The sequence below is a fragment of the Bicyclus anynana genome, chromosome 7, assembly GCF_947172395.1.
Source record: "Bicyclus anynana chromosome 7, ilBicAnyn1.1, whole genome shotgun sequence".
Taxonomy (NCBI): Eukaryota; Metazoa; Arthropoda; class Insecta; order Lepidoptera; family Nymphalidae; genus Bicyclus; species Bicyclus anynana.
In genome coordinates this window covers 15685684-15699755 of record NC_069089.1, presented here as the reverse complement: position 1 = coordinate 15699755, position 14072 = coordinate 15685684, and the positions used below count along the sequence as shown (strand labels likewise).

General features: G+C 36.2%; 1 protein-coding gene across 2 annotated transcripts in view; it reads right to left on the bottom strand.

Moving 5' to 3' along the window:
- LOC112047244 (uncharacterized) overlaps positions 1–14072 on the bottom strand; it is a 350719-nt gene that overhangs the window by 174900 nt on the left and 161747 nt on the right. For both annotated transcript variants that reach the window (XM_024084289.2, XM_052882394.1), the window contains exon 4: positions 11256–11391. In XM_024084289.2, coding sequence (XP_023940057.2) covers positions 11256–11391 — 136 coding nt within the window. The remainder of the gene's footprint in view (positions 1–11255; positions 11392–14072) is intronic.

Here is a 14072-nt window from a genome sequence, read left to right as displayed (position 1 = left end):
TATTTTACAACTTTCTAAAAGCTTCCTTCCTCATTACCATTAAATTACCTCAGTTATAAAATGCACACATACGTCTGATAATGTAGTTTTACTAATTTAATTAATTTAACTAACGCACGTTACTCTTTTCTCTTTTTCCTATAATGACAAAGGATTGGACAACGCAAACTGTATATTGAAACTCACAAAGAATCAGGGCCCACTTTATAAACGTAACGTAGTCGTCGCATCAAATTTAGGAAGACCTTTGCCCCGGACAGACTGTAGCTATTATATTCAAATTAAGTCCAGCGGGCCGACGGCCATTTGCTGAAAGTGATTTAGAGGTAAGACGTGGGATTATACGGCACGGGACAGGAATAATCTTCAGCGGTTTGTTGCGATAGGGCTTTTTTGGATTATGATAATCTTAGTTGGATAGGCTATCCTAGGAATACAAATTACTACTATTATAGAGATAAATTGAAGTGATGTAAAGTGATTTATTCATTTTGTTATGAACTGTTGTAATTTTTTGCAATAATATAATGAAATCAAATCATTTAAATGAGAAATAAAATACATTACATGATGAATATATTTTTAAGCATTCATTACTACTATTAAAGAATATTTTTAATTGCCTTGTATATCGTCATATCGAGGTATTATTAATCAATAGAGCGGCAACATGATGTTTAACGGTCGACGGTTGTCGAATGAATGACCAACTTCGTATTCGTCTTCGCCTGCTAACGTCACTTTGTTTGTGGGTAGTCCGAAGATTCCAAAAACTATGTTGTAATAGTCGCAAACAGGGAATTAATTATTTATCATTATAGCTAAATATTGTCAGAATATTACTGCATGTACTACAAAATTATTCTGTGTAAGAATTTGCACAATAGCTTTAAGGTTCGGCGCATAAATCTACAACCATATACAAAAAGATATTAATAGTGCCTACAATACAAGATGGCTACCTATCATTATAGTAATAGATGCTTAAGTATTACAATAGAACACAATATAGACTTAAGCTAGCAGAAACTACTTGGCGACCGAGAAATGGTTACCATTCAAAAAGCTTTGTTTTCTAACAGCATGGTCGCAGTGAGGTAAGTAGCTGTTTGAAACTTTAAAAAGTAAAATGTAAAATATAAGGCAAGTTCATTTCTATGCTTGTATTATTTAACCAGTTGTTTGGATGTGAATTTTTCTGTAATGGCCTATGCCCACACGGTCGGGGGAGCAGGCTTCAAGGATACATTCTTCTTATATTATACCTGCAGAGTTACTATTCTTATTACAAAGGTGTATTCTTTGGATAGTAAAGGCTCTCCACGTTAGACGTTAGTTATATAGCAATAAATTGCATATTTTTTAAGATTATATTATTTACTTTGTATTATGTTATCTACTCTGTATTATGTTACCTACTTGTTTCTTTTTTTTTTACTGCTAAATAATTTTGATACTAAATAAATAAATAAAAAAATATACAATACGCACAAAATTTTTAAAAGAATTAATAATCGGCTATAATCCAAATTGCTAACCATTAGAATGTTAATTCAAAGTATAATAAAATTGATACATTTTATAATTGTTACGTTATTGAGAAGTGCACTCGTTTAATTAATTCTGAAACTCTGATCTCCAACCTGAGCTACCTGCTACTAACCACAGCGCGTCCGGGGTGTCTTTTTTTGTATTCAAGCTTATTTTATATTCTTTTCCTCGTGGCACAATCGGATTTATGTATCTTGAAACTTGAGCCTCGACGTTGATAGCTTGTACTGATGTTTACTTAGCAGTTTACTTGTATACTTACTCTGTTTATGGTTTTAGCTCGGATCAGATAGACTTAAGTCTGTGTTCTTATGCGCTTTAATGTAAAGGTTGTTTTGTGAATTAATTGAGTACGATTCCATAAACCAGTTTAATATTTTAAAGTTTTTATTTTTTTTTTATTCTTTACAAGTGGCCCTTAACTAAAATTTCACCTAATAGAAAGTGGTGATGCAATCTAAGATAGAAACGTTGTAACTCGTTAGGAGGAGGAATGAAAATCCACACCCCTTTCGGTTTCTACACAACTTTGTACCGGATTGCTTGGCGTTACATCTTTGCCGGTAGGGTGGTAACTATAGCCACGGCCGGAGACTCCTACCAGCCAAAACATGGTGAAACAACTGTCTGTCCTTCTGTTCGTCTGTCTGTCTCTCTATCCGCCTTTCTGTATGTATTTCTGTCAGTCCGTATGTTCTCAATATCTCCTGTGTAGACATGCAAGAGAGATGAATAGAAGGAAATCTTTATAGAGTCAGTGACATAGTAGCCATTTTAAATAACTTCGTTTATACATTGAACTTTCCAATAATTTCGATTATTTTCCGTTTAGACATTAGAATAAAGTAAAAAATAACAATTCTCGCTTTATATTTTTAAACAATAAAGCTATTTCTGAAGAAGAGTAAAGAACATTTTCATTAAGCGGCAACGTATAAATATTCGTTTAAAAGTACAATATTTCTATCTCCTATAATAATATGCCGCTAGCTATAATGAATTCCATTAAATCCGATCCAAGAGATTTGCATGTAAATTTGCGCGTATAAAATCCCAAGCGCAAAGTTATTAAAAACCCGAGACCCGGAGTGAAAATTCATTGTGAACTCAATAATCGATATTAAGTTATTAAATATTCGATATGAAAATAAGTTCTCAAGAGACCGCCCATCGATTCATTTTATTTCGATTACCCACCGTAATATTGGAGGTAATGGAAGTGGAAAATTTGCAAGAAGGATAGCGAACGATACCTGTGTTACCCACTTTATCATGAACACGAACTATGTTAAAGCTTTGATAGGCGGCGTTTTTTTTATTTTTACTAGCTTTTATTGATAGTACATGTAAATAAAACATGGTAAAATAAATTTGGAATAAAACTCGGTTTTTACACTGCGACAAATTGCCTACAAATAAGCCTTAGACTTTTGTAAGCCTGGTGGGGTCTCAAAAGCCCAACTCGATTTTAAACGCTTTCTAAAATGAAAGTGCTCGTCATATGTATTTCTTAGTAGCTGGTGCTTTGAGTGTCGTACATCAAAATGTTTGTGATGTTCGTGATATCGTACGCACTAGATTTGATCGTTTGAATACCGGGTATTTCAGACCCACCAGGCTCTCTGTGCTGTAAATTAAATAATGGAAGTTTATGAAAATTAATTGTCTTAAAATTATACTAGCGGACGCCCGCGACTTTGTCCACGTGTAATTTAGTTTCCTTGGAAACCATGGATTTTTTTGGGATAAAAAGTAGACCATGTGTTAAACCATGCTATAATATATCTCAATACTAAATTTCAGCTCTTGCGGTTCAGTAGTCGAGGCGTGAAAGAGTAAAATAAATTCATATCATCAAAATCATCAGTTTTTGCAAATCTCGGGAAACCATGGATTTTGTTGTGTATGTGTTAATCCAGAGTACAATCTATTTCCATTCCAAATTTTAGCCAAATCGCTTCTGTTAAAGAGTAGCGGCGTTAAAGAGTAACAAACATCAAAACATCCATACAAACTTTCGCGTTTATAATATTAGTAAGATTAATATTATAGACATGAAAGACTTGATTGTTTGCTTGTGTGTTTGCTCTAAATAAGATATGAAAGTACTGAACCAATTTGAAAAATGTGTCCACCAATGGAGCGACAATTATCGAATATATTAATATACGAAAGCGACATTATCAGGGTTGAAAGTATGTTGTAATTTATTCCATATTCCCACGGTCTGTAAGTTTAGAAAGTGAAACTGCAGTAATTATTAATATGTAAAGCTAGCAACAGCACAATATTTTGAGCGGGTCTCCATTAGCAGCGCTCGGCAGGTGTTCGCGGAGGCGTAACGATCCACTCCTGACACTTCGACGCCTCGCCGACTCGTTTACTGAAATTACGGCGCGACCAACTTCATGCAGTTTGATAGTTTCGCGTTCAGTGTTTGCCTCACGTTGAACGTTATTCGCCTTATTTTTTTTCAAGTTACAATTACAAAACTTGATATATTGTTGGATCCCTATGTTGGATGTTGACTGTAGGGGTATTGGTAATCCACAATAATGATCAGCGTATTCGATTGACCTTCGTCGTCATCAACCCATATTCAGCTCACTGCTGAGCTCAAGTCTCCTCTCAGAATGAGAGGGGTAAGGCCAATAGTCCACCACGCTAGCCCAATGCGGTTTGCCAGACTTCACACACGCAGAGAATTAAGATAATTCTCTGGTATGCAGGTTTCCTCACGATGTTTTCCTTCACCGATTGAGACACGTGATATATAATTTCTTAAAATGCGCACAACCGAAAAGTTGGAGGTGCATGCCTCGAAGGCAGAGGTCATATCCACTGGGCTATCACGGCTCACTTATGCTAAACTAAACTAAAATAATATAATATAATTCACAGCGGTCCCACCTTAAATAAACTTATCAAAACCTCGTAATCTACACAGTTAAATAAAAAAAAAAATAACAGAACGAGATCTTGAGAAGTATAAATGAACAACAAGAGACATTTAAAACTATGTCGGAGCGCAGTCAGCGGGGTGGGTTTAAAAGATTCCAGCATAAAATATCTTTTATAAAGCCAGCTTACCAGTAAGCCAGCGTAGCGAGTGAAATACTTTAGTAGTGTAACCGTGATATTGAAAATCGTACCACACTTTGCGTAAACTGAATGCAATGAATACTGTGCTTGTAGTTCGGTTGGAAATTTTGATTGGATTTTGGAAAATTGTTGAGTGTGTAAGCGTTGAATCGTGCAATATATGACGAGTTTTTCAGTTAGAATTTTATTTATAGATAAGATAATATTATACGTATAATATGCACCTGGATGTGGAGTAAACTCTTTTTGATAGTTAGATAAAGTAAATTATGACATATGTGCTGTAAGCTGACAATAATTACAGGCGAGGCGATATTGCAAGCTTGAGCCGTAGGCGAGAGTTATAGTAGGGAAGCAGAGGCTGTAATTATCAAAGCGCACGTAGGTCATATGATGTTTTATTAGACATTTGTCAGGAAACACACTTTGAACACACTTTCTGAAAATGAATTTGCATCTTGGCCTGTTTTCCATACGATGACATTTTGATACGCTTGTCATTTTTGCACAGATGGCGAAGTGCGAGCAACACCGTTTTTTTAGGCAAATGCACCAAAAACCGCCAATATTACCTACTCATAAAGTAAACTAATATTTTTGTGTTTCTGTTACAGATAAATGGTTGTCATTTATTGCCATATTAAAATGAAAGAATTAAATGTTTATTTATGATATTTTATCTCACAAAGTTTTAATTTTATTCATAAAATATTGAGCACTTTTCTGCCATAAAAAGTCTTTGCTAAGATTTAAAAAAGGACCGTTCGTTTATAGATGGATGATAAAGGTTTTATATCACATTATATTTTATATATACATAATATTTATATGTAATTACGCACATGTGCTCTATGTGCGTAATTACATTAAAATATTAAAACATTAAAATATTGAAATTGGTGAATTTGGTATGTGATTTTTTATTTATTTATTAAAAGTATGACAATAGTAGAACAACTTTGCAGAAGTAACAATGTATCTGCGGTGACTACTTTCTGAGATACAGGATATCTTTGGCGATGTCGTGGATCGCTCAAAAACGGCCCCTTACTAAATGTTGTTTTTGAATGACGACCGATCGACAAAAATCGTCTTGTATGTGCATACAAAGGTGATTTGTGCGTTAATGTTTATACTTCTCAAAAATTTTAATAAAAAATATTCAACCGACTTCCAACTCAAAACTAGCCTAAACTAAAAAGCAAAAAAAAACATCTGAGCTATGTGCTACCTTCTGATCAGTTTGAAGGCGGTGCCAAGCCAGTGCTGTTTTTTATTACAAATAACATTTAAGCCGTTTTTTATTACAAAACTTCTGTGGTTCTTTTAAAAACGGCTTTAATTAAAACATGACACCTCCTCCAAAGCCACCTCCTTCTTGGAAGTTGATTAAAAAAATGTCACATTGAATGTAATGAGGCTAATCTCTGAATCGGCTGAACCGATTTTAACGAAAGTTTGGCTAAAAATAAAGCTAAACGAGGTTATTGAACAACATTAAGCTAGTTTTATTCCAGAAAAATCCATTATTAAAAACCGAATCAGTCAGACAAAGTCGCAGCTGTCCACTAGCTCGTTAAATAAAAACTTCTAAGGCCTACTTAATTAAAATCTGCGAGTGTGACCAGATGCTCCCAGCAGGGGTAATAACATCTCAGTGCACGTGAAACTATCAAAGTTGGACGCAACCTAATTTCCAGTAAACAAGGCTCCGGGCGTCGCGCCGGAAGTGGCCTGTTATGCTACCATGAACACCTGCCTACAACTTTATGGAACTATTTTTAAATACAGCTAAATAGGGGTTTTGGTCATTTTCCCCCACGATGACCAATCGGCTTGGGGGTGGGTGTTGTTTCTTAGTTGCAAGTATCGCCAAGGATAGAGAAAAATGGAAAGCTTTAGAGGAGGCCTTTGTCGAAGGACAAGCTGGATAGTAGAGAACTGATTTTAATAATAATAAGTAGTTCTAATAATTAATTATTAAACTAGAATGCATTAATGTTAGAAATTTACTAATGTATTACAGCAATAAAGGCTTTATTTATTTTATTTATAAATAGGGGCTTGAAACCGGCAATATTCGTAAGAACACAGTTATCTAGAATAGTTTCGACGACCTGAATCCTAGATTTGATTCTTTGTTTTTTTTTTATTCTTTACAAGTTAGCCCTTGACCACAATCTCATCTGATGGTAAGTGATGCAATCTAAGATGGAAGCGGGCTAACTTGTTAGGAGGAGGATGAAAATCCACACCCCTTTCGGTTTCCACACGATATCGTACCGGAACGTTAAATCGCTTGCTGATAGGGTGATAACTAGCCACGGCCGCAGCTCCCCACCAGCCGTCGTCGTCAATTATCAACAAGTGACAATCACAGGTCTAACTTGTCGTCCTGTGATAATAAAAAAAAACCTAGTTGTAGTCGAGTTTTTCCAAGCAAAGCTCGTGCGGGGAAATGCCTGCTACCGAGCTTGTTTCTTTGTTGTCAAGGCTTTGCTTTTTAACCCGTCGTAGTTAAAAATCAAAGCCTTGAGCCTTGAGCCTTGAGCCGTGAGGTCGGGTATCTCATACCCGGTGATTTGTAAAACACTAAATAATTTTCTTAATGGTGCGAAATTTGGAAATCGGCTGGCTCGGTAGCTGGGAGGGGTGGTCGAGGAAATGATTTTAGTTCATTATAGTGGTGGAGGAAACTACATAATATAGATAAACTCAGCGACAACACATACGAAAAGAAAATATGTCAGGAGGAAAACTGTTTTGAAAAATGTCTACTTACTTGTTTAAGATACCATCATAGTTTCTAAATATTATATTGTTGATTTGTGAGTAAAAATACTTATATAATGATTTATTTACTTTGCTATCATCCGCGAAAAGTCGACGAACCCATGCGACAATGTCACCCAGGTCCGACAAAATACTCTCTACGTACGTTTCACCCCGAAACCGTGCAATTGCACGTTGTAGAGTCAACATCTCCTGAGGATGCTTCCGGATGATAGCAAAATAAATAAATCATTATATAATCATGATGAACTTCCGCAAAGTAACGCCTGCTTCTATCCAATAGTAAAAATACTATTTTTATACAAATATAAATGGTTTTATATAGAACTGGGTGATTTTATAATATTGCCTCATTTCCTCATGCTGAATAATATTACTAGTCCAGTTATTTTAGGTTTCATCTGGGGAAAAATTCCTAGTGAGCTGAATTTTTGTATACACCTTTATTACGGCGTTATTATGAAGTTGTGAAAAATCGACATCGATATCGTGCCGGCTAAAAAAATTACAGAGGTCAAAAGGTCACCAAAATCAGTTTTTTGCAAATATTTCGCGACCTATTGCTCGGACGTCAATAGAGGTCATTATAAAAATTGTTCCTCATAAAATTGTCTACAAAAAATGTCTCGTATAGTTTTTCTGTAAAATTAACGGTTTTCCGATCATAGCGCTGAGAAAGCGACTATATTGTAACGATGCACTCGTTTCCTCACCACCTTCGAGGTAGAATGCAAGGCGCGTTTTTTACATGGTTTCCCCCGTAGGCATAATCCATGATATATAATGAAAGTTTATTTTAATTAACAATTAATATTTATTTATCAAAATTTTGAAAAATACCGAAAAAAATAAATTTTTGCGAATAATTTTTTTTTTTTTTCATTGTCAATATTTTCAGCTTCACTATCGTTATTGGCTACTGACAAAATGTCAAGTGGAGTTATTTCTTGATTTAAATCTACATCTTCATCATTTTCATCATTCGTTGACTCGGCGTTTAAGCATGACTGGCCGCGGCAATGCCCACAAACTTTTGAGCATCTCAATCCAATATTTTTGCATCCACAATTGCCGCCACAACCTTTTGTACAATTACAAAAGATTGTATTCAGTAGTTCATCGGGTGCTGGTGGTAATAAAGTCATTATTGGATGCAGCATATCATTTTTTAACTCCCAACCCCACTGTTCTGGATCGATGTCTCTTCCTAGCCAGGTTTGTATTTGGTAATATGCTCGAAAAATATGCTGTTGAACTGAAGAAGTAGTGGTAATGAAGGAAATTTTACAGCTGTACTTTGTCTTGTTAATTTAGCAAAGCTGTAGCTTTTATCTGTAATTATCAATTGAATTTTCTGATTTTGGAGCACCGTATACAGCTAGTAGAAAATGTATTCCAGTATTGACAATGACATCTCGAGAGCAATTTTCTTGTTGGAATATTTCTGTACAATTGTTTAAATCGGGTCTTTTTTCAAACATCTTCATGACTTTCAATTTTCCTTTCCCAAAAAGTGCTGAAGTTGTATCGCATCCGGTCATGGCATGCAGAAACAGAATATTTTTTTTGCAATGTGGATACTTGTTGAGGCTATCAGTCGAGTATATTTTTGTTTCAGCATTGTTTTTTCCTGGTTTTTTGAAAAAAATTGATGTAGATTGATCAAGTATTTGAGTGCGTGCTATGAGTATACTCAGTCTAACTGGCAGTAGCAGGTATAAAGGGACGGGTCTCGGAACAATGAAATACGAAACATCTGCCATTGAAGGTCATTAGAATGAGATATAGTACGTCTTACTAAAAACCTAAACCTCTATACGATAAATATATCTTTCTGGAAACATCTAAATGTAAAATAAAAGATTTAGAGACATTTACAAACATTACTAAAAAGCAATAGAGTTTACGCCTTGGTGTACGGTATACAATACCGTATGTGAGTGCATTCTTGCCGCTTTCTCAGCGCTATGATCGGAAAACCGTTAATTTTACAGAAAAACTATACGAGACATTTTTTGTAGACAATTTTATGAGGAACAATTTTTATAATGACCTCTATTGACGTCCGAGCAATAGGTCGCGAAATATTTGCAAAAAACTGATTTTCGTGACCTTTTGACCTCTGTAATTTTTTTAGCCGGCACGATATCGATGTCGATTTTTCACAACTTCATAATAACGCCGTAATAAAGGTGTATACAAAAATTCAGCTCACTAGGAAATTTTTCCCCAGATTGGGGTATAAAATGCCTAAAATTACTGGACTATACAGTAATAAGCCGTCTTAAATCGCTTATAGGGAATCTGTTACTCAACTTACAATATATCGATGGTTGTTAATGTACAACAGCTAGAAGCAATTTAATCTGTAGTCGGTTTAAAAACTTTATACGCAGATTCTTCGTGAAAGAGCCTTACAAGTTTGATATTTCGCCCGCGCTCGAGTTACTATGTAGGTGCTGGTACTTTAATTAAAACGGCACAATCCACCAACGTGTGAACTATTTGAATACTGTGACATGCTGTCGGCATTCATTTTGTTTTTAATTAACGCATAGCTTTAGCGCGCGGCTTTGTCCTTTATAGAACGAGAACTTGTGATAGCCAGACATACCTTATTTGATGAAAGCTGTAAGTTTTTCAGTGCTTTTACCATAGATAAGTAAGCATAGCCTCTCAAACGAAAAAATAATTTTTCAAATCGGTTTAGGCGTTTTCGAGTAATCGGTGAACGTACATAAAAAAAAGATTCCGACGAATTGATAACCTCCTCCTTTTGAAGTCGATTAAAAATTATTTCTTGCAAAAGAATTTTCTTGATGAGAAAAGTACAGATGCAGCGAAATATTACTACACTTAAATACACTTTACCTTGTCAAGACCCTCAAACGTTTGGGGTTGTCGACCTCAGTCCAAACCTCTTAATTGGCTACCGTACCAGTAGGAACTTAAGTTGGGTGTCGACTTTGGCTGCTCATTATTCTCCAAGTGTAAAACTTAATTTTTCATAATGTCTCCAAAAGTCAGAATTTCAATTTCTGGGCAACCCTTCGCTTTATCTGACAACTGGGGTTACATGATTTCTTAAAGTTACTGAGGACAATTTGGGTTCTAGACACATTAAACTTGCTACCTTCCAAAACCTCAGTCCATAGTTGGATAAGGTGCTGTGGTAGAAACAGAGGATGACAAGCTTTCACCTTTCTTAAAATAAGTTATGTCTCGCTTTCGGCTCTTAGTCCATATAACAAAGCAACATAGCAAGCAACTGCTTAACAAATCAAACATTAAACAAAACTTCAAAATTCACCGCCATAGTTGGAGATACCGCAATACTGTCAGTACTTCAAACTATAACGAGTAGATGCTAACTCGATAACTTAGACAGGTATGCTAAAGCGGTCGGCAAACTTTCTGATGTCACAACGTCTCGTTCACTGCAAGCCGACATGAACAATTGGAATGAAAATGAATGCAAAATTGAAATTGGTACAGTATTATTTATTAGCGACGAGTTTATAGTTGACTGCGAAGTTTAAGAGCTCGCCGATAGTGTAAGTCATAAGCGACTGTGGGGTAAATGGTAGTAGAGATATTCTGTTTCACAAAACGGTTTAACCCTTTAATTACCGACGTGTGGTCTGATATACACCGTGACTTATAAAAAAGTCTAGTACTCAAGTTAGCGATGAACATTCTTCTCTTGTTTCTCTCTACCTCAATACTGTAACTTCAAACTGTAACAAGTAGATGGTAATTCGATAACTTAGACAGCTATACTAAAGTGCTAAGTAAAGCTAAGTACTCACCAACGACATGTATTAGCGCTGAGCGCACTTGCGTGTGGAAGGACGGCGCGTCTGCCGACACCTCGCATCGGTACCGCCCCGCCAGCGCGCGCGTCGCCTCCCGCAACACTACCTGCTGGGAGGTTGACCGGGATACCTGGAACAAAAGAATAGGAGTTAATAATATCAACCCATATTCGGCTCACTGCTGAGCACGAGACTTCTCTCAGAATGAGAGGGGTTAGGCCAATAGTTCACCACGCTGGCCCACTACTATTTTTAACGCATCACCGGTAATTATATAATACTTAGGGACTTTCTTCTCCTTTACTTTGTATCTACGTGTATTATAAAACTTTAAAGCTATAATTAAAAATTCTTTTCTTAAATGATTACTCGTATATTAAGCAAGTGAAAACGGTTTTATGCGCGAGCACAAAGTCTTTAAGCTCGAATGCTTCGATTGTCCCAGAGCCTGTCTCAAAGGCGTAATTAAAACATGCTTTTTTCCCCTTTATTCATGTCTAACAATATCCTGCGACCCACTTCTCTTGCGCGCCCATTGGAAAAATAACAGTTTGTTTAACAGAGACAATTTAATTTCTACCGACAGTGTAGCTCATTTTTTTTCACTGGCTCTAGGTTGATGATGCAATGATTAAATCTTGATTTTAAAGCGTTTGCCTGGAAGATCCCTTTCGAGCCACTCTTGCGCTGAATGATGATGATGATGTTTTCTGCAGGTAGTTTTCTGCAGGTAGTTTATGACCTTATGGGGTTTGGCTGCCTGCAGCAAAGAGGCTTCTTTTACCAGAATACCTACTAAAACCCAGCGGAGCCACTAGCATTGGCTTAGTCTACGGGAACTAAGTAGAAAACTTTGGGGTTCCGCTAGTAAAATCTATACTAATATTATAAAGCTGAAGAGTTTGTTTGTTTGAACGCGCTAATCTCAGGAACTAGTCCGATTTGAAAAATTTTTTCAGTGTTATATAGCCCATTTATCGAGCAAGGCTATAGGCTATATATTATCCCCGTATTCCAACAGGAACGTAAACCACACGGTCGAAACCGCGCGGCGTCAGCTAGTACAAAATATGATTTTCAAAGAGAAACCTCAAACAACATAAAACGATTTTCACAAGACCTTTGCAGTAATCGAACGTCCATCGGAAAATAGCTTTGTTTACCCTCATTTTAATTTCCACCGCGACATCGCTGCCCATTAGGGCTGTCATCTTAGTGTTCACAGTTTTACAAGTTATTTTTAGAATTCTTTTCAACGGAAAAGGATGGGAAAAATACTGGCATTTTATCGTCTCGCTTCTTTTTTGTTATCTGAAATGGAAAAAATAATTCAAAGAGTAGGTACCTACGACCGGTCAAAAGTTAATTCTTTACTTTTATTTTCGTGCTTTTTTTTCCGTTTGACCTATTTTTAAGTTATCCGATGAAGACTTATAATGTGAATTCTGGGAAAATTATAACTAAGTTGTGTATCTTCTTACAAGCTTTAACACTTTTATAATTTACGGATCAACCAGATGAACCACTGATGGGAACTGAAAAGCTGAAAAGATAATAATTTTTTTAACACAAAAATAGAATCGGCTTCAAGGACAAGTTTCAATTATTTTGATTTTAACACAAAATTACTGAACTGATTTTCATGAAAGTGAAATGGGACCAATCTGGATGTAGGTACCTACCTATATCAAACAAAATAATAATTTTCAAAATTGGTTAGTAAATAACGAAGAAGAGGTAACAAAGCTTAAAAAAAATACGAGTCGAATTGAGAACCTCCTCCTTTTTTTAAGTCGGTTAGAAAGCGCTAAATTTCGCAAGGTATGCAAGTTGTGTCTATCAACTTAGGCCGGGCATCTATTTTAGCCGTAACTAGTTACCACGCTACCGAGAAAGACGTACCGCCAAGCGATTTAGCGTTCCGGTACGATGTCGTGTAGAAACCGAAAGTAGTGTGGATTTTCATCCTCCTCCTAACAAATTAGCCCGCTTCCATCTTAGATTGCATCATCACGTACCAGGTGAGATTGTAGTCAAGGGCTAACTTGTAAAGAATAAAAAAAAAACGGACAGCTTGAGCAGTTAGCCAGTGATCTTCATGCACGGACCGCTCTTGCAGTCAGAGTCAACAGTTTAAAGCTGCCATTGCTAACTGCTCGAGTAGTTGGCTTTACTGCTTGAGAAGTTAGCAATTTCATTTCAGTAGCATCATGGATAGCAGGCGTAACTGCACGAGAGCAGTCGACAGCTCGAACAGTCAGTATAAGCCTGGCGTCTGAATGACCGTGTATTCCCGGCATTCGATATAGCCGTAAAGCCTTAAGTCGTAAAGCCTGTGAATTGATTACGTAAAAAGCGTAAAAAGTAAAACAGGGAATACTTAAATCAGTAGAATACTAAAACCTATCCAACAATTCCAGAGGTGCCTTTAATCAATCAATATTAACAATTTCTTCAACTATATTATATTAGTAATAAGTAGATATTATTGCAGGCGTCCACTGATCTGCATCGTACGTATCGGACGCATATTATTAAACAGATTTTTAATTTTACGGTAGAATCCGTTCGATGCGATCCGTACGATGCGGATCAGTGGACGCAGTTGGATGCCTTTCTATACAAATAATACTAAAATCCGTAGATCAATCGTAAAAGCGAAATTGAAATAGTAATAAAACGTTCATACAGACAGACGATTTCCAAAGAGTTAGTACTAAAGAAAATAACTCTAACGGTATTCCTCGAGCAAACCGAAACCATTTCTCTTTGCCAGAGAATCTATTTCCAAATACACCTTATAGTGTGAGA